Below are 23,338 nucleotides of genomic sequence, written 5' to 3' on the forward strand. Positions count from 1 at the left end.
TGCTCACTCCAACCAATTATTCCTCTATTCTGTCACCTATGAAACCAACTTACCCAGTCTGTTCAGGCACATTTTTCCCTCTTGGACTACACGACAGCTGTTCACCACTATCTCAAGTCACTCTTCATCCAAACTCATGATATATTATATCACAAATGACGCTATTCCCAAAGCATTCCATTTTTCCAGGTTATTGTGATTTTTTCCCCCATTTTCCTTCACCTCTTCTCATTTGTTAGTTGTCGATTGGCTTGTTCCTTTTCTGTTTCATCCCCACTTTCCCCTTCCTCTTCTTGCTGTGTTTCATTCAGTTTGTGTGCTGCTTGTTCACCCCCGTGTGTCCTTCTCCCTTCCCCTAGATCTCATTTTCACGTCTACCCTGCTGTTTGGAGTTTCCCCATTTCTATATTGTTCCCTTCCATTCCGCTCTTGCTCTTCCACGAGCCTTAATCATGTAAACAAATAAAGAACAAAAATACAACATTTGGACAATGGGGTTAAGAGTAGGATTTCCTAATTTGTAGATGACACAAAGCTTGGATTAAGGTAGACAGGAAGAGGTGGGGAAGGTGATCAGAATCACAAATGTCTAGACACCTTCATAGATTGGGAAACATATTGGCAGATGCAGTTTAACATTATGACGTCGAAGGTGCTGGGGATGGTGATAAGAACAATGAAAATAGGGACTATATAATGCAAAGGGCAATGTTGGAGCATGGCACCCACAGGAGATGGATCTGGGGTTAAGCAGATAGCAGAGTATCAGGCAGCCATCGATAAAGCTAAATGGGGTTTAAGTTGTATTCCCAGTGGATAAATAATAATTCAAAGCGGTGGTTTTAACACTGCACAGAAATTTAATGAGACCCCATCTGGAATATTCTGTGCAGTTTTGGTCACCACAGCTCAGGAAGGACATAGCTACCATAGAGAGGATTCAATATAGAGGTTTTTATATTTATTCCGGACCTAGCTCGACTCAGCTATGAGGAGCGGCTGAAAGAGACAGGGCTTTATACATTATAAAGAAGGCGATTACGAGGGAATATGATGGAGTTGTTTAAGATCATAAAAGGTATAGACAAAATAGGCTCAGAAAATGTATTCAGCACAGTAGACAGAGATAGGATCAGGGGACAGCCTGGGAGCAAGGAAGAGGAGAGTTAAGATGGTAGTAAGGCAAGGGCCTTTCACTCAGAGAGTAGTTAATGCATGGAATGGTCTCCCTGGAAAGGTAGTAGCAGCAGAAACAGTAGATAAGTTTAAAACTGAGTTAAATGGGTATCTAGAAGTTTGGTACCCTAGAGACAGGGATACTTGGATATTGGGATAGTTGTGTAGGATTGATGGGCCTATTGGCCTCCTCCTAAGTTGAATTTCCTTGCTGACTCTTCAGGAGAACTGTTAAGTGATCAATCAAGCCAGATTGAAGAAAGCTGTAGAAAATTTACATATTAGGAATTCATTAATCTGAGCACTAACCCCTTTTGACTGATATTTTACAAGAAGTCCGACCCATTTCAAGTAGTCCTGCTCCTACAACAAAACCAGGAGACATTTGCAAATGGTTTTCAACGTCATATCCTACATAACATTCAGCAACTTAGAAATGGTTTTTCATGAAGACATGACAAAATTAGAATTTTGCAAAAATTGACCTCATATATGGAATTGACAATATATTTTGCTTTTGTTTCCTGAGTTTGTGGTATTGTCTTTTTTGGGTTATTTTAAAACATGTAGTTTTGTTGTCTGCCTTTGTTGACTTTATCATTGTTTTTTAAATCTTCCCTGATGTCATTTATATTTTGAGTTTGTTTTCAGCACCCATTAACTCTGGGTATTTGTCCTCGATTTTATATTTGTTTTTTAGTTTTTGGATTCTCCTCTTTAGCTTTGGGATTCAGTTAACCCTTCTGAAATGTTATATTTGTCCTGTTTCCTTTTTCAGTTGCCTCTCTGTCTCTTGTCTCTGCTTCCATGGTTGTGTTGCATGTGTGTGTTCATTCACATATATACATGTATACATTCTACAATAGGGGGGAGGGGGGGGGGGGAGGTGTGGGGTGGGTATATACTGTCCTACCTTATTCTTACAGTAAATGTATATTGTCCAGTTCTTTCTCTTCGGGTAAAGTTAATTTTATTTCTTAAGGAGTTTTGTTAAAATATCTGGAGAATAATCCAATAGTATATTCTTATTAATGTGGAGGTTTCCGTATATGTATTTTTAATAATTTTAATTGAGGCAGCAATATTTATCAATAAATAAACCCCCAAAATGGATAGATTATCACATTTTCAGGAACACTCACCAACTTGTGTCCATGTTGGTAAAAAGCAATTCCAGTGAACACGTTATAACAGTAATAAAGTGAATTTCAGGTAGGAGCCATTGTTGCCTTTTTTAAAATAGTTATTTACATCCTCTTTGCACAAATTTGCAAAACTACCGGTGAGTAATAGTCTTATGTGTACTTTTGCAATCCAATAAATGATTTAAAGCAAGGCTAAAATGCAGTAATCATACCATACTGTTACATAGACAGAAGGATATGAGACTTTGTCAAGGTTAATGTTCAGTTATTTTGTAAGGCCAATGCTCATGCTCAATATTTTGTCAAGGCTAATACTCAAGAGAGGAGCCTCAATTTCTATAAAGGGTTAACAGCAAAATGTCAGCTTTACTTTTCTTACCATGCAGGCAGACTTCCTTTGCATCTCACGACAGTCAGCAGACCTTTGTCAACCTGCAGTTGATAAAACCTGTCCTACAAATTGTCAGCTGACGCAGACCGACACAAACCTTTACAATGTCTAGTATTTCTCTATTCCATGTGCAGAATTACCTTAACTCTGTATATTTTAACATAATGAAGCAGTGTCTGTGTGCATGCCCAAAGATGTCCAAATAACTCAGCATTGTAGCATAGAACAAAAGCAAAACTTATTGAATGATCTCAGAAAGTCAATGTCTCCTCTCTCTTGGCTAAAGATTTGTATGGGTATCAGTGTTAGTTAAGGTGGAGGTTTAGGGGTTATGATTTTGAACTGAATCCTGTGAGCTACTGCTTGATGGACACTGCAAGGCCAGCATGGCAACATGCCCATGGAGGTTTTTGAGGTGTTCTTCCTTGAGCTCAAGGTATGAGCGTGAAAAAGTGTGAAATATAGAAGTCACCGGAAAGGCCATGAGTAGTATTCCACTAAGGATGCTACTGAAGGCCACCATCTGTCCAGCAATGCTTTGAGGTACCATGTCTCCATAACCCACAGTTGTCATGGAGATAATTGCCCACCAATAGCATGCTGGAATGCTTTGAAAGTCTAAGCCTCGATTTGGATTGGATGTTAGCTCATTCTCAGCAAGGTAAATAAGGGGCGCAAACAGTGCCATGCCGACAAAAAGGAAGAGCAAAAGCAGGCCTAGTTCATGCCGGCAGCGCCGCATGGTGAGCCCAAGTGTCTGTAGGCCCAGTGAGTGACGTGCCAGTCGCATCACGTAAAGAATCCGGAGAGCCCTCAGGACACGCAGGACCAAACCCACCTTCTCTAAGTATGAACTTCTCCCACTGTTGGACTTTTGATTCTCATCTTTAGTTGATACCAAGTCCACCAGGAGAGAGATGTAGTAGGGAAAAATAGCAGCCACATCAATAAGGTTGAGAGGTGTGCGGAGGAAATGGCACTTGCTTCGTGCCTGAATGAAACGCAGCAGGAATTCGAAGGAGAACCATGCCACACAAATGGTCTCCACAACGAAAATGTTGAAGCACAGCTGTGAACACTCACCCTGTTGGATAGCACACACAAGGAGGGATACCTGTTCATTCATATGTCCATGGCAATAATGATAACTTACTACATTGGACTAAAATTCCAATCAATTCCAATCATGAACTGACGAGTAAACTGAAAATAAAATTATTAAATGTAGGTTTAGTGCACCTGTGTATATAAAGTATGTATTATCTATGATCATGTTACATATCATATGATCATGGAGATTGAGATTGCACAGCAAGAAACTACTGAATCCTGCGGAGATCCATTAAACACTGTTGTAATTCCGTTACTGTAATTCCTTTGTCGAATGTAATTCCGTTATCATGCTTTCTCACATATGTGCTAGGATTTTTCAGAACTTTTTGTTTGAAGACATTGTTAATGGTATGAAATCAGAGAATTTACAATTATAAATTATTCTGATGAGAAGTAAGCTCAGTGAAAGGAATTATTTAATAGTCTGGTAACGGAATTACCAGAGAAAATGGGTAAATTTTGTAATTGTCTCCTGTATTTACCAGAAAGCATTGATGATAGAACTTTGTATATTTTGTCATCAGGGTACATAACTATCTATAGTAATAAAAGGCAGTGTGTGTGTCTCCTCCATAACACCAAAACGATGAAACCTAGCGGCCCTTAACTTTTCATGCATACTTATAGATATCTCAGAAAGTGCATGAATGAAATCTGGATGTTTGGGTGTGTTTTGAAGATCATTTACGCTTACTTTTGTTCAGCCTGCATTCAGGTCGTTCTGCTTGGGGTCTTTATTCTGCCATTTTGTCCACTCAACTGAAGTATGCCTTGCCACAGAACAGGCCGGTTTCTGTACAATAAATCTTCATATCTACGAATGGTAATAGAGCTGATCTTCATACCTACGAATCACTGTATTCCTGTATACATCGCAATGTTTATAAACACCAGTGTTCGTGCCTTTTTAAAATTTCCACAACGATCGAGAATCATCTCTTCACCTGAACCAAATTTCAAAATGTTAACTCCAGAATTGACCTCAGCAGCAGTTCCAACTATTTTTAAAAAGTGTTAATTTGTCTAATTCGGACATTGTGGGACACTCCGGGCATCTCAACAATATTGTTGGAGTGCTTAAGTTGCTTGGCGAGCACTGTACAAGCAGCTTGGTAATCGAACACCCCGCTAGGTGGAACACCCCTGCTCCCTCTTCAAATTCAGTCTATTTTATATCTTTTCTTCCTTTGAAAAGTAAAAAGTAGATATATCGACAAACGAAGACAGCCCTATCCCACCGGTCCGTCGCCTTAGTTGTGCTTTTATTTTCCCCCTTTTTGTGCCATCTGGTTTTATTATATGACTCATCACTTCCACATTAATACATACATAAAAACTTAACGTTCATCAACATCGTGTTGGATTTCCGCCATGTTTGTTTGAGATTTGAAAAGGATCAACTGACATTTTGTGGTCCGTGTGACTTGATATATTTTTGAATTGAATTACGACAATTCCCACCTGAATTCCTATTTGAAAGACCTCTGTTTGAAGGTAAACCTTTGGCATTGCAGTCTTAATGTATGTATTTTATTTGTGTATGTATAGATTACCGCAACAAATTAACCAGTAGGATCGGCATGAAGGCTTCCGCAGCCGAGCCTGGGTACTCCATGGAGAAATCTCTGAGTTAGGAAGGCAAAATAATTGGGAGGATTGCAATAATTAAAGCAACGATGGGATGAATGAACTCCAAGCACTCATTATCATATGCCTGATCTTCATATGTACAAATCACTAATCGCTTGCCAAATCAGCCTTTCCTTAAAACCCTACCCTTTCATTGGAGTGCTTGCTTGAATGTGTTAAGCTAATTTGCAAGCACTCTACAATCTTATTGGTAGCGAGCAGGGTAACCCGCATGAAGGTAACCTACAATTTTATTGCTAGGTAGGTGGGGGTGGGTAACTGAGAAGTGCGAGGCGGTGGACAGAATTTAAAATGGTGAGTTGAGGTGATGCTGGTTTGGGTTTATTTAAGAAGTGAGTTAAGGCGAATAAGGCGATGCCAGTTTGGGTTTATTTAAAATGGTGAGATGAGTCAATGCCACTGGGTAAAGTGGTCTTAAAGGGTATTTGGGGTCTTAATGGCGTTCCAGGTCTAAAGGGTATTTGGGGTTTAAGGGTCTTTAGAGTCTTAAATAGTCTTTATGGTCTTTATTGTCTTAAAGGCCTTAATTGGCTTTGGGCTCTTCAGGGTCTTGGGGATCTTTGCGGTCTTAAGGGTATTTGGGGTTTTAAAGGGTCTTAAGGGTGTTCGAGGTCTTCATGGGTTTTAATGGTGTTATGGGTCTTTGGGGACTTTGGGGCCAACCCCCGCTCTAGCAGGCAAAATGGCCTAAAATGCCTGTTGTTGTTGTTGTTGTTGGGGACTTTGAGGTCTTAAGGCATCTAATCTCCCAAGCATGTAAAAAGTCTTCTCTAAATCATGTAAACGTCTTCTCTCAAGCATGTAATATAAAATCTCAAGCATGTAAAAAAGGTGTTAGGGGACTTCGAGGTCTTTACAGGCTGAGGTGTTGCATGAAAATACCCTTACGACAATCCCCTTACGACAATCCCCAGTTCAGACTTGGTCTGTGTGCCAAATTTGGTCGTTGTCGGCCCAGCAGTCTTTGCAAAAAGCGCAAACAGACAGACACCCACATGTTCAAAGCTATTAATCTTCATTCTCTCCCCTTAAGCTTTTTAAAAGGTTTTTTCTCCACTGGAACACAATGACACCATCGAATTGTAAAGCTAGTCTCTTGTAAGTTTCAGATCGTTTGACATTTTAGTTTAGGAGGAAAATGTTACACAACACTATACCAAGCACATATAACACTGTTCCCAATCATCTTAGAAAGACTGAATGTTTTGTGCAGCTGTAATATCACTTCACACAGAAGCTGTCACATTTGCCACCATACCGATCCAAACATTGTCAGTGATTAGTCATTATTTTCGAAGTATCTTAAACAAAATGTGAAGGTCATCCTTGAAACTTTTGCTCTGATAAAGGTTTAATGCCAAAACATCACATTATCTTTGCTTCTTAAGGCAGTTTGGATATGTCAATCAATATCCTGTTGATTTCATACTTTGTTCAACCTTAAACCCCCCTTGCAGATGTAAAGATGACCCGCAAATGTGGATAACAACCAACAACACATACAAACACGTGCATGCACACATACATCCACACACACACACACACACACACACACACACACACACACACACACACACACACATACACGCACACATACAGTCACACATGAAAAAGTAAGTACACCCCATGTATGTAAAGTTTTGACTTTTTCAACATATTTCAACATACAGCTATTTGATCTTAATTTCAACAATATCGATAGATAAAGGTGATATAATATAACAAATATCATGAAACATTTACATTTTGTCGTCCATTGTATAATTTAAATCAACATAAATGCAAATTTCACATGTGGAAAAAGTAAGTACACCCCTACATTTATCACTACTTCAAATACCTAAAATTAGAATCAGGTGCACCAGCTCAGGTGCAAATGATTAGAACATCGTTAGAGAGGATCTTGGAGGAACCTGTCTTATTTAAACCTCAGACATTTAGTTTGTTTTGCCCTTTGTTGTTGAAGTGTGCGGCGTCACCATGCCGAGATCAAAAGAGCTCTCTGAGGCCTTCAGAAAGAAGCTTATAGATGCCTACGAGTCTGGGAAGAGATTTAAAAAGATCTCCAAACAATTTGAAATCAATAATTCGACTGTGCGGAAGATCATCTACAAGTGGAGAAGATTCCAAACAACTGCCAACTTGTTCAGGCCAGACCGCCCCAGCAAGTTCAGCTTTGAGAGCAGACCGCAAGATGATGAAAGAAGTCTCTAAGAACCCCAGAATGTCATCACGGGACATAGAGGTAGCTCTTCCCACTGTTGATGTCAAAGTGCACGAGTCTACCATTAGAAAGAGGCTGCACAAATTTGATCTACATGGGAGGTGTGCCAGGAGGAAACCTTTGCTGTCCAGAAAGAACATCAGGGCAAGAATAAAGTTTGCCAATGAACACCTAGGCAAAGACCAGCACTTCTGGAACAATGTGCTCTGGATAGATGAGTCAAAGGTAGAGCTATTTGGCCACAGTACCAGAAGACATGTTTGGCGAAAACCAAAGACAGCATTTGACCACAAGAACCTGATACCAACTGTAAAGCATGGTGGTGGAAATATTATGGTTTGGGGCAGCTTTGCTGCATCAGGGCCTGGGCAGCTCACCATCATAGAATCCACTATGAATTCTTCATTGTACCAGAGGGTGCTTGAGGATAATGTGAGGGCATCTGTCGGAAAGTTGAAGCTCAACCGAATGTGGACCTTGCAACATGACAATGACCCTAAACATACCAGTAAATCCACCAAGGAATGGCTGAAAAGAAAGAAATGGAGGGTTCTGGAATGGCCAAGTCAAAGCCTGGATCTAAATCCCATCGAGATGTTGTGGGGTGATTTGAAACGAGCTGTGCATGCAAGAAACCCCTCAAACATCGCACAGCTGAAAGAATTCTGCATGGAGGAGTGGGCAAAAATTTCTCCCATTCGATGTCAGAGACTGGTAGACAGTTATAAGAAACGCCTACTTGAGGTTGTTTCTGCCAAAGGGGGCAATACCACCTATTAGAGCAAAGGGTGTACTTACTTTTTCCACATGCGAAATTTGCATTTATGTTTATTTAAATTATACAATGGACTACAAAATGTAAATCTTTCATGATATTTGTTATATTATATAACCTTTATCTATCAACATTGTTGTTATGAAGATCAAATAGCTGTATGTTGAAATATGTTGAAAAAGTCAAAACTTTACATGGGGTGTACTTACTTTTTCACGTGACTGTACATACGACACCAATAGCTTTAAAATGGACTGAGTCAATCGGACAAGTGTAGGTTCTGCAAGGTAGAAACAGAAAGCATGAGTTACCTCCTATCGGGATGTGAAAAACTCATGTCAGAGCAGCTGTACACCCAAAGGCACAACAAGCTATGTAGAGTAATTCACTGGCACATCTGCAGAAATTTCAATATCCCAGTTGCACAAAACTCGTGGTAACATGAACCAAAAGCAATCATTGAAAACAAGGACAAAATGCTCACATATGGCCTGATGATCCCATCGAGCGTGAACATAGAAAACAAAGCATTGCGACCGGACATTGAACTCCGGAACAAAAATGAAAAGACAGCATTGATGATTGAGATATCAGTACCCATCGATTTCGGCCTAAACAACGCAGAAATAAAGAACATGACAAAATACCAAGACCTCAAGAATGAGGTGAAAAGATCCTGGAAGCTGAAGACCCACACCCTAACCCACTTCAAGTTTCACCATATTTCACAGTCCGTCTGTCCGTCACACCTGTGGTTTTCTAGACTTTTTTCCATACCCTTTGACATATGCAACTGAAACTTGATACATAGCTTATGTATGATATATAGTTTATGTATCATGCTATCATAGCTTATGATACATAACCCAACTTGATACTTATGATAAGTTATGGAACAATTTTGGGTTTTGGGACATTTCCACAATTTTAATGGAATTATTCCCTTTTTGGACTTAGAATATATCACATCAGTTATCCAGACTTTTCCCCTTTACCCTTTAATGTATCAAGTGGTAATCCATCTATTGTAGGAAATGTTTACATTGCTGCCCAATCTGATGGAGTTTTTTTTTATATAAGGAAATTCAAAGATTTCAAAAAAGGGCTTGCACTTCTGTGCCTTGAAATTTGAGGGAAATCTTTCAATTTAAGTGCAAACTTGGCTGATCCTTTGATCCTTAACTTGTAATCCTTCTGCAGTGTTTCTGGTGGAATTTTCTACCTGTAATTGAAGATGCAACCCATATAGTGAAAATAGTGTTGCAGGTGCACAACATCATGTGTTCAATATGCATGAGATGGTCATATAAAGTGCGAACACTCAGGTATGTATGAGCCATAGCGCCACGACTCTCCCACTAACCCACTTCAAATTTTACCTTGGCATCCCTGAACTCTTATCCACCCACAAGGCCTTCATCCACAACTTGATGGAGTACTGCTCTCCACTCTGGCAGGAGGTCCTGCCTCGCAGCTTGCTCAGCTTGATAACAATTAGGCCTTCAAGATCATTTGAACCTCCCGTGAAGAAGCTGAATCTATGGGCCTATCATTTCACCATCACAGACAGGTAGGTGGTCTAATTCTTTCTCGGATGACCAACACCTGGTCTCTTTGTCTTCTACCGCTTCCTTTCTAGTTTTGCATGCTCTGCACTTTCCCACCCCCTAAACCCAGGTTTCGGCAAGGTGCACGTGACTCACCAGCAACCCTTCTGGCGAACCTCCCCAAAATACAGATTTACTGTTCAACTCCACTCATTTGCTCCCCCTTTTGTCCCCCGCCTGTGGAACCAACTTCCACATTCTCTTCAATCTCAATATTCCTTCCAAGTATTCAAGACAGCTGTTCACTACCATCTCAGGTCATCTCACATCCAAATCCATTATCTCTTCCATCCTCGTTAAACCAGCCCTTCTCCCCATAACTTTTTTTTCCAGTTTTTTTTTCTTCCTGACCTGAGACATTGCTTCTGTATCCATCTTGTTAAATCCCTGCATTCTCCCCTGCCCCCATTCCTACATACGAATTGTCCATATCCGTCTTTTGTTTGCTCTTCTGTTGGTGTCCTCCAACAGAGTGGCAGTTTTTAACTGGGTCCTAATTGGAACCAAGAATGAACAGCTCAAAAAGATAATTGCGCATATCTGTAAACTATTCGGCAAGTTTTCGATGTTATGTCATATAATATTTATCTCCAACACCGCGAAGGTGGATGCAGGTTATGTTTTCACCCATTTGTTTTTTTCTTTCTATTTCTCCCTGTGTCTGTAATTGAGTCTGTATGGCGGGTCCCTCACCTTAGCCTATTACTATTAGTTTTTATCTCAACATTTGTATTCCCTCCGCCACCAAAGGTGGATGGAGGTTATGTTTTCACCCCTGTCTGTCTGTGAGCAGGATATCTCAACAAGTTATGAACAGATTCAGACGAAATTTGGCGGACAGGTTCCGTGTGTGCTAAGGACGAAATTATTCAATTTTGGTGAATATCCGGTTCTGAATATAAGATTTTAACATTATTTTTCAAGTGATTCTTCACCATTCAGGGATGGGGACAAAAGCTATATGAACCAACTTTAGAGGCCATTTTTCCTTGCAGAGTGGGGGTTGGCCTTTTTCGGGCACCATGGTCTCCCTTTTGCAGCGATGTTTTATGGCCGGATGCCCTTCCTGCCGCCAACCCTGTTCGTCACCTTTTGTGACACACAGGGAATTACCAGTGAACTGGTACTCAATTTGCCGACCTCGGAAGAATGCCAGGCTGAGTCAACCCCCATGGCATTAATTAAGCGATCGACCAGGATTCAAACCCAGGATCCTAGGATCCCAAGCCAGCACACTAACCGCTAAGCCAACACCAGACTCACAAAAGCTCAATAATTTTTTTTTTTAAACCACCTTTAGAGGCCATTTTCCCCCGCAAAGCGGGGGTTGGCCTTTTTCGGGAACCATGGTTGTTGTTGTTTTTTGGTCCTCTTTTTGAAGCAATGTTTTACGGCCGGATGCCCTTCCTGACGCCAACCCTTTTTGCCGCCTTTAACGACAAACAGGGAATTACCAGTGAACTGGTACTCAATTAGCCGACCTCGGAAGGATGACAGGCTGAGTCAACCCCCCTGGCGTTAATTCAGCGATTGACCGGGATTCGAACCCAGGATCCCAAGGATCCTAAGCCAGCACCCTAGCCGCTAGCCCAACACCAGGGTTAGCGTGATCCAATAATAGCGTGATATTTCAAAAGGTTGTGGACGGATTCGGACAGAATTTGGTGGACAGGTTACGTGTGTGCTGAGGAAGAAATTATTCAATTTTGGTGAAGATCCAGATCCGAATGAGATTTTTCTTTATTTTTTAAGTGATTCTTCACCATTGAGGGATGGGACCAAAAACTATATTTAGCAACAACAAACAACAACAGGCATTTTAAGGCCATTTTCCCTGCTAGAGTGGGGGTTAGCCTTGCGGTCCCCATGACAATCTTCTCCATTTTGCCCCATATTTTATTGCGTCTCCCCTTGTTAACCCCTTTGCCTGCATTTCTTCTTCCACCATCTTTAGCCAAGTCTTTATGGGTCTTCCCCCTCCTCTACTTCCTTCTACATACATTTCCATCACTCTCTCAACCAGTCACTTTCATCCTTCCTCAACACATGACCAAACCATCTCAACCTGTTTCTTTTCACAGCATCCATCACAGGCTCTATTCCCATCATCTTTCACAATTCATCATTTGTCTTCCTCTCTCTCAACGATACTCCGCACATCCACCGAAACATTCGTATTTCCACCCTTTCCAGCCTTCGTTGCTGCTCTACGTTCATTACCCATGTCTCGCTCCCATAAATCATAACACTTCTCACACATGCAGCATACACCTTTCCCTTCAGCTTCAACGACACTCCCCTCCTCGTCAGCACGCCACTCAGTTCACGAAACTTCTTCCATGCACATCTCACTCCAGCAACCGTTGCCGAGTCTGATCCACCTTCTCCATTCAACACGTCTCCTAGGTAGCAAAATGTTTTCACACCTTCCAGCTTCACGCCGTCTCCAAGATCCAACTCAACATTTCCTCCATCTGCAGCTCCCTCTGTGCACACCTTACACTTGAATGTAGCTGCCACACTGGTTAATGACCCTCTCAAACCACTACATTTTTGATGAACCCACTCAGCGCACATTGAACATTGAGTGGAATTCACCCCGACACCCTTCCTGCACACAGCACACGGACACTTCCCAGTTCTTTCCACCTCACCACATGCTTTACCACTTGCCATCACCTTCGTCTTTCCGATATTCACCTTCAGACCTTTTGTCTCCATACATTCCTTCCACTTGTTCATCTTCTCCTTCAGTCCATCCATACTTTCTGCAATCAACACCAGATCATCTGCATACAACAACTCCCATGGTAAACCCTCCTTTACGTTCCGAGCCAGCACCTCCATCACAGCTACAAATAGTAGTGGACTTAGTACCGATCCCTGATGCACTCCCACCCTCACCTCAAACTCACCACTGTTCCCGTCCTTCGTCCTTACAGCTGTGCGTGCTCTTTTGTACATTGCCATCACTACTCTGATCAACCATTCCTCCACTCCTAACTTCCTCAATGCCCATGTCACTACTTCACGTGGAACCCAATCGAATGCTTTCTCCAGATAAACAAACCCAAGAAACAACTTCTTCCTCTTCTCCATGTACTTCTCCTGCAACTGCCCTACAATAAAAATCGCGTCTGTCGTTCCTCTTCCTGGCATAAATCCAAACTGCATTTCGTCAATCTTCACTTTCTTCCTTATCCTCCTCTCCAACACCCTTTCCAATACCTTCATTCCATGCTCCAATAACTTTATCGCTCGATACGAGCCACATATAGCATGATATTTTAAAAAGTTATGGACGGATTCGGCAGAAACTTTGTCGATGAGTTTGTTAGGTGACAACAACAACCCAATTTGATTTTGGTTCATGTCGAATCCAGATCTGACCTATCAGTGGATACAAACCGCAAACTGTACAGCCTGGCGGAGGTATGCACTCTACCAAATGCCGTTCTAGTCCTAAATGATTTGGTGCTCCAAAAGACGGATAAATAAATCTAAGGTCAAGGTACATGATGAATTTATATTTGCTTCCTAAGGCCTCGAGTGAATGGACAACAAGCTCCGAAGAGATTCATATAAATGGTTTTGTTTTGTTAGTTTCAATCATGAGCAATAGTCAGGGCCCTTAGGGATATTTTGGTTCAAATTCTTCCAAAAGCATCAAATTTGGCGCAGATGTTGCCCATGCCATACCCTTTCGATTTTTGACGGGCGTCAAGGGCGGTATGATCCGTGGACCATACCGGTCCATCCCGCCATGTCACCTGACCTATGACGTCATAATTAGGATATGCATCCAATCACATGGCGTACTATAAGTGGTCAAAGTTCAAAATGAATCGATCGAAAAATGAAGGCAGGGATCCATTTTTAAGGTTTTCATAAAATCCAATATGGCCGCCAGGTCACATGACCTATGACGTCATATTTATGACATGTATAAAATCATGTATACATGAACCCGGATCATGATCGCACAAAAATTAAACACAAGGATATGGCATACAGTTCATAAAACATCAAAATCCGTACCTTTATAATTAGACTGATGAACTGCATATGCCTGAAAATTAGGAAATAGACATGTAAATATTTCCTCTAATTGTCAAAAATAAGGTCAGAGTTCGATTACCCAACCCAGAAACATAAAATGGTGAACCTCGCGTAAATCTTGCCAAAAAACTCAAAAACCGACATGTTTGACTCAAAAATGACCTTTAAGATGACCTTGAGGGTTGACCTTGACCTCGAATCATCAAAATAACATCATAATTGGATTCCTCGACCTCGAAAACCCCTGAAAAGTGGTATCATACATGATTCCAACCCTTTTGGTTATTTAACTGATTTTCCTCCAATCCGGGTGGCGGCCATTTAGTATTTCGCCAATATGGGGCCCCCGGGGGGGGGGGGCGCGCCCGTCTTGGCGCCCGTCAAAAATCGAAAGAGTATGGCATGGGCAACATCTGGGCCAAATTTGGTGCTTTTGGAAGAATTTGAACCAAACGGCCCCAAAATATCCCTAAGGGCCCTGACTACAATGTGTGTCGGAGTGAGCGCACCTTTTCAACATTACTCCCTTCACTTCACCCAACTTTTCCAATACACTACACCGTTACTTCTCACTTCTCTTCTTTATACAGTGCTAGAGTTCAAGAGCAAATACATTCACAAACAGACAGGGGCGAAAACATAACGTCCATCCACCTTTTGTGTCAGAGGTAAGAATAAATGGAAAAAGAAACTTTTTAATACAGTCAGATCTCATCAAGCCAAATAGTGTTTGAGATGCATTTCCAAAAATAATTCTAGCTAGAATGCGTCTGAAAATGCAAAGACCATCCGCGTCAGTCTCCAGACGTCTTCTTCTTCTTCTGTATGCTCAAAGTAAGTAAAACTTCTTTTTTTTTAATTACAAAATGAAAATTGATGATTTTATGCAACCTTGACCTTTTGATCTAAAAAAAATGGTTAGGACGGCGGGCTTGGGATCGTAAGGTCCTGAGTTCGAATCCCATTGAATTAACGCCAGGTGGGGTCGACTCAGCTTGTCATCCTTCCGAGGTCGGTGAAATGAGCACCAGATAACTGGTTATGGAGAGGCATTGCATCAGCGGCAGACTCGCCCACAGAAAAATGATGCAACCAGCAGCCGGGTGGCTGCACACGAACCACCCACCCAGATAAAAAAAAAAAACAATCGACTCCTACCTTTTGATTAGTAAACCAATTCAGTGACCCGATATGCAAATTCCTTAACTTTCAGGTCCATCGGGTGAAAATTGGTGATTTTACACAACCTTGACCTTTGACATTTTTATCTAAAAAAAATAAATCGGTTTGTAGCTTTTGATTGGTGAACCAATTCAGTGACAGTGCACATTCTTAAATTTCAGGTCAATCGGATGAAAATTGACGATTTTATGTGACGCTAAACTTTGTCCTTTTGACCAAAATATTAATTTTCCTTCTCCATATTCTCATCATAAAGCTTTATTGAAAATTTGATGACAAAACTCAAATAGAAAATTTAAATTTCAGGTCAATTAGATGCAAATTGATGATTTTATGTGACACTGACCTTTTGAGTTTTTGAGAAAATTATTAATTTGCCTTCTCCATATTATCATAATAAAGCTTTGGTGAAAATTTGATGACAAAACACAAATGTCAAAACTCAAAAATGTCAAACTCAAAAAAGTTACGGCCCGGACAGACACACACAGACACATACACAGAAACACACACAGAAGTGACTGCAAACCCCCGCCTCCTGCTGCGCAAGGGATGGACTAACAAAAAAATTGTTGTTATTTAAAGGGATTTCCCCTCAATAATTCATGTTAAAGAGAGGGAGAAGAATGCAGCAATCATTTTATATTAAGTGAAACAGTCCTTAGCCACTGCTCAGGGACATAATTTTTAGAAGACATATTAATTCATTACCGGTAGGTAAAATGATGAAATTAAACAACAACAATTGAGCTTATCTTCCCCATCGTTTGGCTTTGTGTTAACCAATCTTTATTTATTTATTTATTGTATTTTGATCCCAATGGCGATATTCATTATTTTTTTATTTTTTTTTGGCCACTCCACTATTCATTTTTGAATATTCATTGCCACTTTGAATCCATTGAATATCCATTGAATATTTTGATATTCATTTTTGGCCACTGCACGATGACAGTCTGATGGATTTGCGACATCAACCTTGGTGCCGTGTAATTGCACTGCTCCACCTCATGCCATTTTTGTACAGGAAGCCAAATTTCATCTTAAAACCAGAACTTCTTATAGATTCACAAATCAGCAAAATGCCTTTTACCCCATGATTAGTTGTGCACAAAAGCCAGGAAATATCACTCAACCTTCTGGAAGTTTATCAGGTTCTCATGCATGCCCCATCCTTCCTTCTGATGGAAACCACGATTCGTCTGTCTTTGTCTGCCATGTACTTTTGTCATATTCAATGAATGAACACGTAGTGGGCATGGACATCAGTTTCAGTCTCTAATCGTCGTTTTGTCCTGAAACTTGAATTTATGTTCACCTTTTTTCTTTTTATTTAATATCTCGACCACCGAAGGTTGACGGAGCTTATGGTTTCATCCCTGTTTGCCTGTGAGCAGGATGCCTCAAAAAGTTGTGGACTGATTCGGAAGAAATTTTGTGGGCAGGTTGGGTGTGTAATAAGGTCGAATTGGTTCGATTTTGGTGAAGAGCTGAATTGATCTTTAAAAAAAATGTTTTTTTTAATTTTTACAAGTGATTCCTCACCATTGAGAGATGGGGTCAAAAACGACACAAAGCATGATAATCGGACCATGCATGTTCAAGAAATGGTTGGAGATACATTGAAGTAACAAAGTAGCCACCAGTCAGCCATATTGGATCTGATCTGGAAAAATAACGACGTGCCCATGTAAGTCATAATTCTTTATCTGTGTGCCAAGTTTGAACAACACCGGTAAATGCATGAAATGAAATGGTTGGGGACATGTTCAACATCGGGCTTTTTACAACTGAAATGTCCGCCAGTCGGCCATCTTTGATCTCATCGCGAAACAATATGAAGTGCATATGTGTACCGCCATGTATTGTCTTTATGCCAAGTATGAATAAAAGCGATCCATACATCTCAGATATGGTTGCGGACGCATGGATGGACGGATGAGACCCAATCCATAAGCCGCCATTTTGGCAAAGAATTCCAGGAGTTTACCGCCGTTGACCCAGTGTCTATTACACTACCTTATTTAACATGTTACATTAGTTATTCGTGCCTATTGTTTGTGTCCTTTATGACATCCTTAAAATCAGTAGGTTTTCTGTTTGGAATGATTTTCATATTTTGTTTGACTGCCAGACATGTAGACAGAGTAAACATATTATCTCACTCCTCTCTGCGCATGTGCGATAGGGCCATATTCAGAGGTAAATTACTGCTAAACTGTACGTTCGTTTTCTGATTCATGTTAAAAATATAACATTCAATTGAAATCAAGTTGGTCCTCGACAATAAACGGACGTTTGTGGATGGACAGACAGAAGTGAACAATATTGCTTATCCTCAGCTTTCACTTCGTGTGCACGGGGTAGTAAATATTGTCACTATAATGGTAGACTAGCCGAAACCCGTGGAACATCCACGGAAGGGAGGATGTGGTGTATGGATAGAGTGTACCATTATGGATGGCATAGGGGAGCGCTCATGGGATCTTCTTCTTCCGTTAAGCTCCAATTTTTTCTCTTTAAGTTAAGTCCAATCAGTCCTCTCTGCTCGAAGTGCTCAGGCCATGCCTTCCCGCTCTCATACTTTTATTTCCGTTCGGTGTAGAAAGAGATTGACATATCGTTCGTCTGTTTTCAGCTCGTTATCTTTAAGCTTCCTTACGTCTCGCCACCTGCTACACCTCTCTGAGTTACGAGGATTTATGCAACGCACCCCGAGTATCGCAATGTCACTCCATTTAACTTTATTAAAATGACGATAAAGACGTGAAACCCGTGGAACATCCACGGAAGGGAGGATGTGGTGTATGGATAGAGTGTACCATTATGGATGGCATAGGGGAGCGCTCATGGGATCTTCTTCTTCCGTTAAGCTCCAATTTTTTCTCTTTTAGTTAAGTCCAATCAGTCCTCTCTGCTCGAAGTGCTCAGGCCATGCCTTCCCGCTCTCATACTTTTATTGCCGTTCGGTGTAGAAAGGGATTGACATATCGTTTGTCTGTTTCAGCTCGTTATCTTTAAGCTTCCTTCCGTCTCGCCACCTGCTACACCTCTCTGAGTTATGAGGATTTATGCAACGCACCCCGAGTATCGCAACGTCACTCCATTTAACTTTATTAAAATGACGATAAAGACGTTTCCTTATATATCCTAATTTAAAATGTTCAAGGGAATAAAAAGACCATTTGGTTCACACCACCCATGTTCACACCACTCGACTGTCCAATCAGCGGACGGCTCGCTTCGCCTTCGCCCAGCAGACGGCAATATGATGGCGTCGTAAGATGGCGTCGTATCGGCAGTTAATCGGATGCTTTTGGGCCCCAACGTCGGCTAATTCAGATTTTTCGAGTATGTCTGTACGTGATAAACAAAGAGCGCGGTTCGTAGATCGCAAATCCATTAGTGCCGTGGGCATCGGGTCACTGGGTGCGGCGTAAAAGGGATAACAAAGTCGAGTCCTTACGGTATTATTATATAGATAATTCATTTAACTACTGCAAATGTATTTTTAATTACAACTAGAATTATTCATCAAATGTTATGGTTTGTTAAAGTTAGCTTTATCAAGTAGCAGGAATTGTTTGGCTTCACAGGCAAATGCAAATGATAGCTCAATCATTTCCTACTCCAAAATAATTAATCATTATATATATTTTAATTACTATAAGTTTCTGAGCAATGAAATATTATGTGCATTCTAATACAAAAGTCAGGTTGAGATGGTTTGGTCATGTGTTGAGGAAGGATGAAAGTGACTGGTTGAGAAGAGTGATGGAAATGAATGTAGAAGGAAGTAGAGGACGGGGAAGACCGAGAAAAACTTGGCTAAAGATGGTGGAAGAAGAAATGCGGGCAAGGGGGTTAACAAGGAGAGATGCAGAAATTAGGGCAAAATGGAGAAGATTGTCATGGGGACCGCAAGGCTAACCCCCGCTCTAGCAGGGAAAATGGCCTTAAAATGCATGTTGTTGTTGTTGTTGTTGTAATACAAAAAATACGCATAGAACACACTAAATCAACTTTTGTGCAATACCGGGTCCCTCCTCCCAAGCCTGCCCCTTCCCCATATTACAACCGTACCTCCTCCCACCTCGCCCCTTCCCTCTGGAACCCCACCCCACCCTTTACACACCACCTCCATCCATACTCTCACCCCTACCCCACACTATTCCCATCCCATCCCACCCCTTCCCCCCACAACCCTCAAAGTCATTGTCTAGATGTTTATCGTCATCGCCATGTAATGAACCTAGGGTGTGTTCAGGTACCAAGTTTCGTATGGAGTGCTCGCTAAGTGGCTTAAGCACTTAAGCAAGCTCTCCATTTGAAACCGTTGATAAAGAACGGCTAGCTTGGTAAGCGTGAGCTAGCTGCTTGGTACAGCGCCTTCAGAAAGTATTCACACCCGTTCACGTTTTTCTCATTTTGTTGCGTTGCAGCTTGAATTTAAAATGGGTTGAATTGAGATTTTTTTTGTCACAGAACTACACATAATACAACATAATGTCAAAGTGGAGTTTATTTTCAGAATTTCTTGCAAAATAATGAAGAAAGGAAAAGCTTAAACGTCTTGAGTCAATAAGTATTCAACCCCTTTGCTATGACACTCCAAATTGATCTCAGGTGCATTAAATCTCCTTTGCTTATACTTGAGATGTCTCAACAACTTGATTAGAGTCCACCTGTGGCCAACTCAATTGATTGGACATGATTTTGAAAGAAACACACCTTTCTACATAAGGCCCCACAGTTGACAGTGCATGTCAGAGCAGAAACTCGACCATGAACTGACCATAGAACTCCGAGATAGAATTGTGAGGGGGAATACATCTGGGGGAAGGTAAAAAAACAGTTTATAGAGTGTTGAAAGTTCCCAAGAGCACAGTGAGCTCAATCATTAGGAAACAGAAAGAATATGGAATTAGCAAGACTCTTCCTAGAGCTGGCCATCTGACAAAACTGTGCAACCTGGCAAGAAGGACCTCCGTCGGGCAGGTGACCAATAATCCAATGACCACCGCCAGAACTAGAGAGTTCCTTGGCTGAGATGGGAGAACCTGCTGGAAAGACAAGTCTCTGCAACACTTCACAAATCTAGACTTTATGGGAGAGTAGCTAGACGGAAACCACTCCTGAGAAAAAGACACATAACAGCACGCCTGGAGTTTGCAAAAAAAGCACGTGAAAGATTCTGAGAGCCAAAGGCAAAATATTCTGTGGTCTGATGAGATGAAAATAGAACTCCTTTGCCTGAATGCAAAGTGGTACATCTGGTGGAAACTGAGCACAACTCATCACCCATCTAACACCATCCCGACCATGAAGCATGGTGGTGGCAGCATCACGCCATTGGGATGCTTTTCAGCAGCAGGGACTGGTAGACTTGTAAGAAAAAGAGGGAACAATGAATGGAACCAAATACAGGCAAATCCTTGAGGAGAACCTGCTTCAGAGTGCAAAAGACGTTGGACTGCGGCGAAGATTTACATTCAAATAGGACAATGACCCCAAACATACAGCCAAAGCAACACTGGAATGGCTTCAGAACAAGTATATGAAAGTCCTTGAGTGGACCAATCAAAGCCCAGACTGGAATCCCATTGAGAATCTGTGGAAAGATTGCTGTTCACCGATGCTCCCCATCCAACTTGACAGAGCTTCAGCAAATCTGCAAGGAAGAATGGGAGAAACTCCCCAAATCCAGACATACCCAAGAATATTTGAAGCTGCAATCGCTGCCAAAGGTGCTTCTACAAAGTATTGACCCAGGGGGTTGAATACTTATGTAAATTTGATATTTCTGCATTTCATTTTTAATTATTTTGTAAAAAATTTTAAAAAAAATAAAGTTCACTTTTGCATTATGGGGCATGATGTGTCGATCAGTGACAAAAATCTCACTTTAATCCATTTTAAATTCAGACTGTAACACAACAAAATGTGAAAAAGTCAAGGGGTGTGAATACTTTATGAAGGTACTAAACACCCCTGGACATCTCGACAGCAAAAAGTACATACAAAACGCTGACAAAAAGACAGTTTTTAAAATTAATGACTTCAAATATTAATCACTACTATTTTTGTTGTAATGAAAACGTACGTTGTTGAGTTTTCAACACGTTTTTAAAATGTACATAAATTTAGAGGTGATGTGAGTGTAATAGTGTAGTGTCGATTTTAAAGTGTACGTGCACATAGCTTCTAAAAAAGAAGAAAAAAATCTCTTGGGAATTTCCCGGTGCTCCCGACTAATTTATTATGTCCGCAGGCATTTCACTCTATCAAGCCGATTTTTGGTGCCTTTAAAGTTCATATTATCTTACTATAATTCACCAAATGTCCGTCCGTCTGTTCCCAGGTACCGCAAAAACGGGTGAACCAATCGCAACGAAATTTTGGGTGGGTAATCCTGGGACCCCCTGGAGTAAAATAGGCTAAATTGTTTTTCCAATTTCAGCTTTGGTCTTCAGCATTTTGAGGTTTGGACTCCCGCCTAACGTTATTGTCCCGGGTACCACAAAAACGGCTGCACTGATCGCAACGATACACCTCCATGTCTGTGGAATTCCGCTGGGTGACCCCACTAGTTCACATAATATGTGAATTACATGTGCATCCGTTTGTTTATAAGCCTTGCAAAGTCGGGCAATCTTTGCTCTGCACTATGAGAACGCACCGTCAATGGGCTCGGTATATTAGACCTCCGCCACAATCGCTGTGAAGAAAGCATGCCTCGTTTCCTGTGCATTCATTAGCTTGTTTCCTAAAAAGGGTACCTTCATTTTATGTTTGAAGACGTGTTGTTTAGATCTTCAAATGTACACCAGAGGCCTGTGCGGCCTGTTCCAAGGCAAGAGGCGGGGTGAATTAAGACCCAACCACCACATAAATCAAAGGGGTTGGTGTTGGCTTAGCGGTTAGGGTGCCGGCTTGGGATCCTAGGATCCTGGTAGAGTCCCTGTATAAAGAGAGTTGCGCCATGCGCTGACCCGAGATTTCTGGTCACGTGATTTCGTGGCGCCATTTTGTGTCTAACTTCACTGTGCGTGAACGTCAGCTTGGTACGGGAATGTTGTTTATTGCCAAACAAAATGACTGGTTGTTCTGCTTTTGGTTGTTCAAACCAATCTGGGAAATATAAGATGTATAGATTTCCAAGTGATAAAGTCAGAAGACAAATTTGGGAAGCGAAAGTCAGACGAAAGAGCAGGAAAGCGATCGACTCCTCGAGACTCTGCCAGGTAGGCCCACGCCGCTTGATGATCGATGTTCAAAAGCAATTCTATCTGCTCGGTTTTTTTTGGGTTGTCTGTCCGTTGAAAACCCTTTTAAAGGGAAGTGATTTGTGTTTGTTTATAATCTTCAAGGAGCTGACCAAAAATGCATTTCCGTGGGAAGAACCCTGCTCAATTTTTTTCGGGTAGTCCTAGCGGCCCGCATATTGTCATTGATTGATGAAATGTCCCGGTACAGTGACATTGCCTGGTCTGCGGTTGGGTAGTCTGCGGGCAATGTCACTGTACTTTTTCAGAGGGAATTAATTTTGATTTTATAGGGGTGGGAAACCCATGGTCCGTTTTGTTATCAGTTGTCTGTCCGTCCATTCAAAACTTATTCCGAGGCAAGTTATTTTTTTGGTTTAAAATCTTTAGCCTAATCGGCAATCATAAAAGCAATTTTAGGGGGGGACCTGCTCAATTTTGTTTGCGGGTTGTGCAGCCATCCATACGTCCAAAATTTGACGAGTTATTGTTTGCTTTGTACAGTGCTCATGCGTCTTGTGGCATATTTGCTCAAATATTTCCCACCCCGGGATTTATGGCCAAATTGTAGTGATGGAAGATTTTGCACATTGGACAATCCCTATATATTTAACCTGGTGACAGCTATCGTTCCCAAAACATACAATATTTCTAGGTGATTAATGCAGTAAAACAGGTGTATTTGTGTACCCACATTTAAAACTGGCTCAACTTTCAAAAGCTGTTATCCCTGTTTGATATCAATATACAT

General features: G+C 41.2%; 1 protein-coding gene across 1 annotated transcript; it reads right to left on the reverse strand.

The window, feature by feature from the left end:
- Positions 1–2,318: 2,318 nt before the first annotated feature.
- LOC144890789 (voltage-gated potassium channel regulatory subunit KCNG2-like) lies at positions 2,319–3,838 on the reverse strand. Its single transcript, XM_078772623.1, has one exon. It carries the CDS (start codon positions 3,836–3,838, stop codon positions 3,035–3,037), a length of 804 nt encoding a protein of 267 aa, XP_078628749.1. The 3' UTR covers positions 2,319–3,034.
- Between the last annotated feature and the right edge of the window lie 19,500 nt (positions 3,839–23,338).

This window comes from Myxine glutinosa, chromosome 2, assembly GCF_964187855.1.
Source record: "Myxine glutinosa chromosome 2, kmMyxGlut1.1, whole genome shotgun sequence".
Taxonomy (NCBI): domain Eukaryota; kingdom Metazoa; phylum Chordata; class Myxini; order Myxiniformes; family Myxinidae; genus Myxine; species Myxine glutinosa.

Bases quoted from the DNA above. Each gene is read 5' to 3' on its own strand.
- LOC144890789 (XM_078772623.1), bottom strand. From the start codon at position 3,838: ATGAATGAACAGGTATCCCTCCTTGTGTGTGCTATCCAACAGGGTGAG.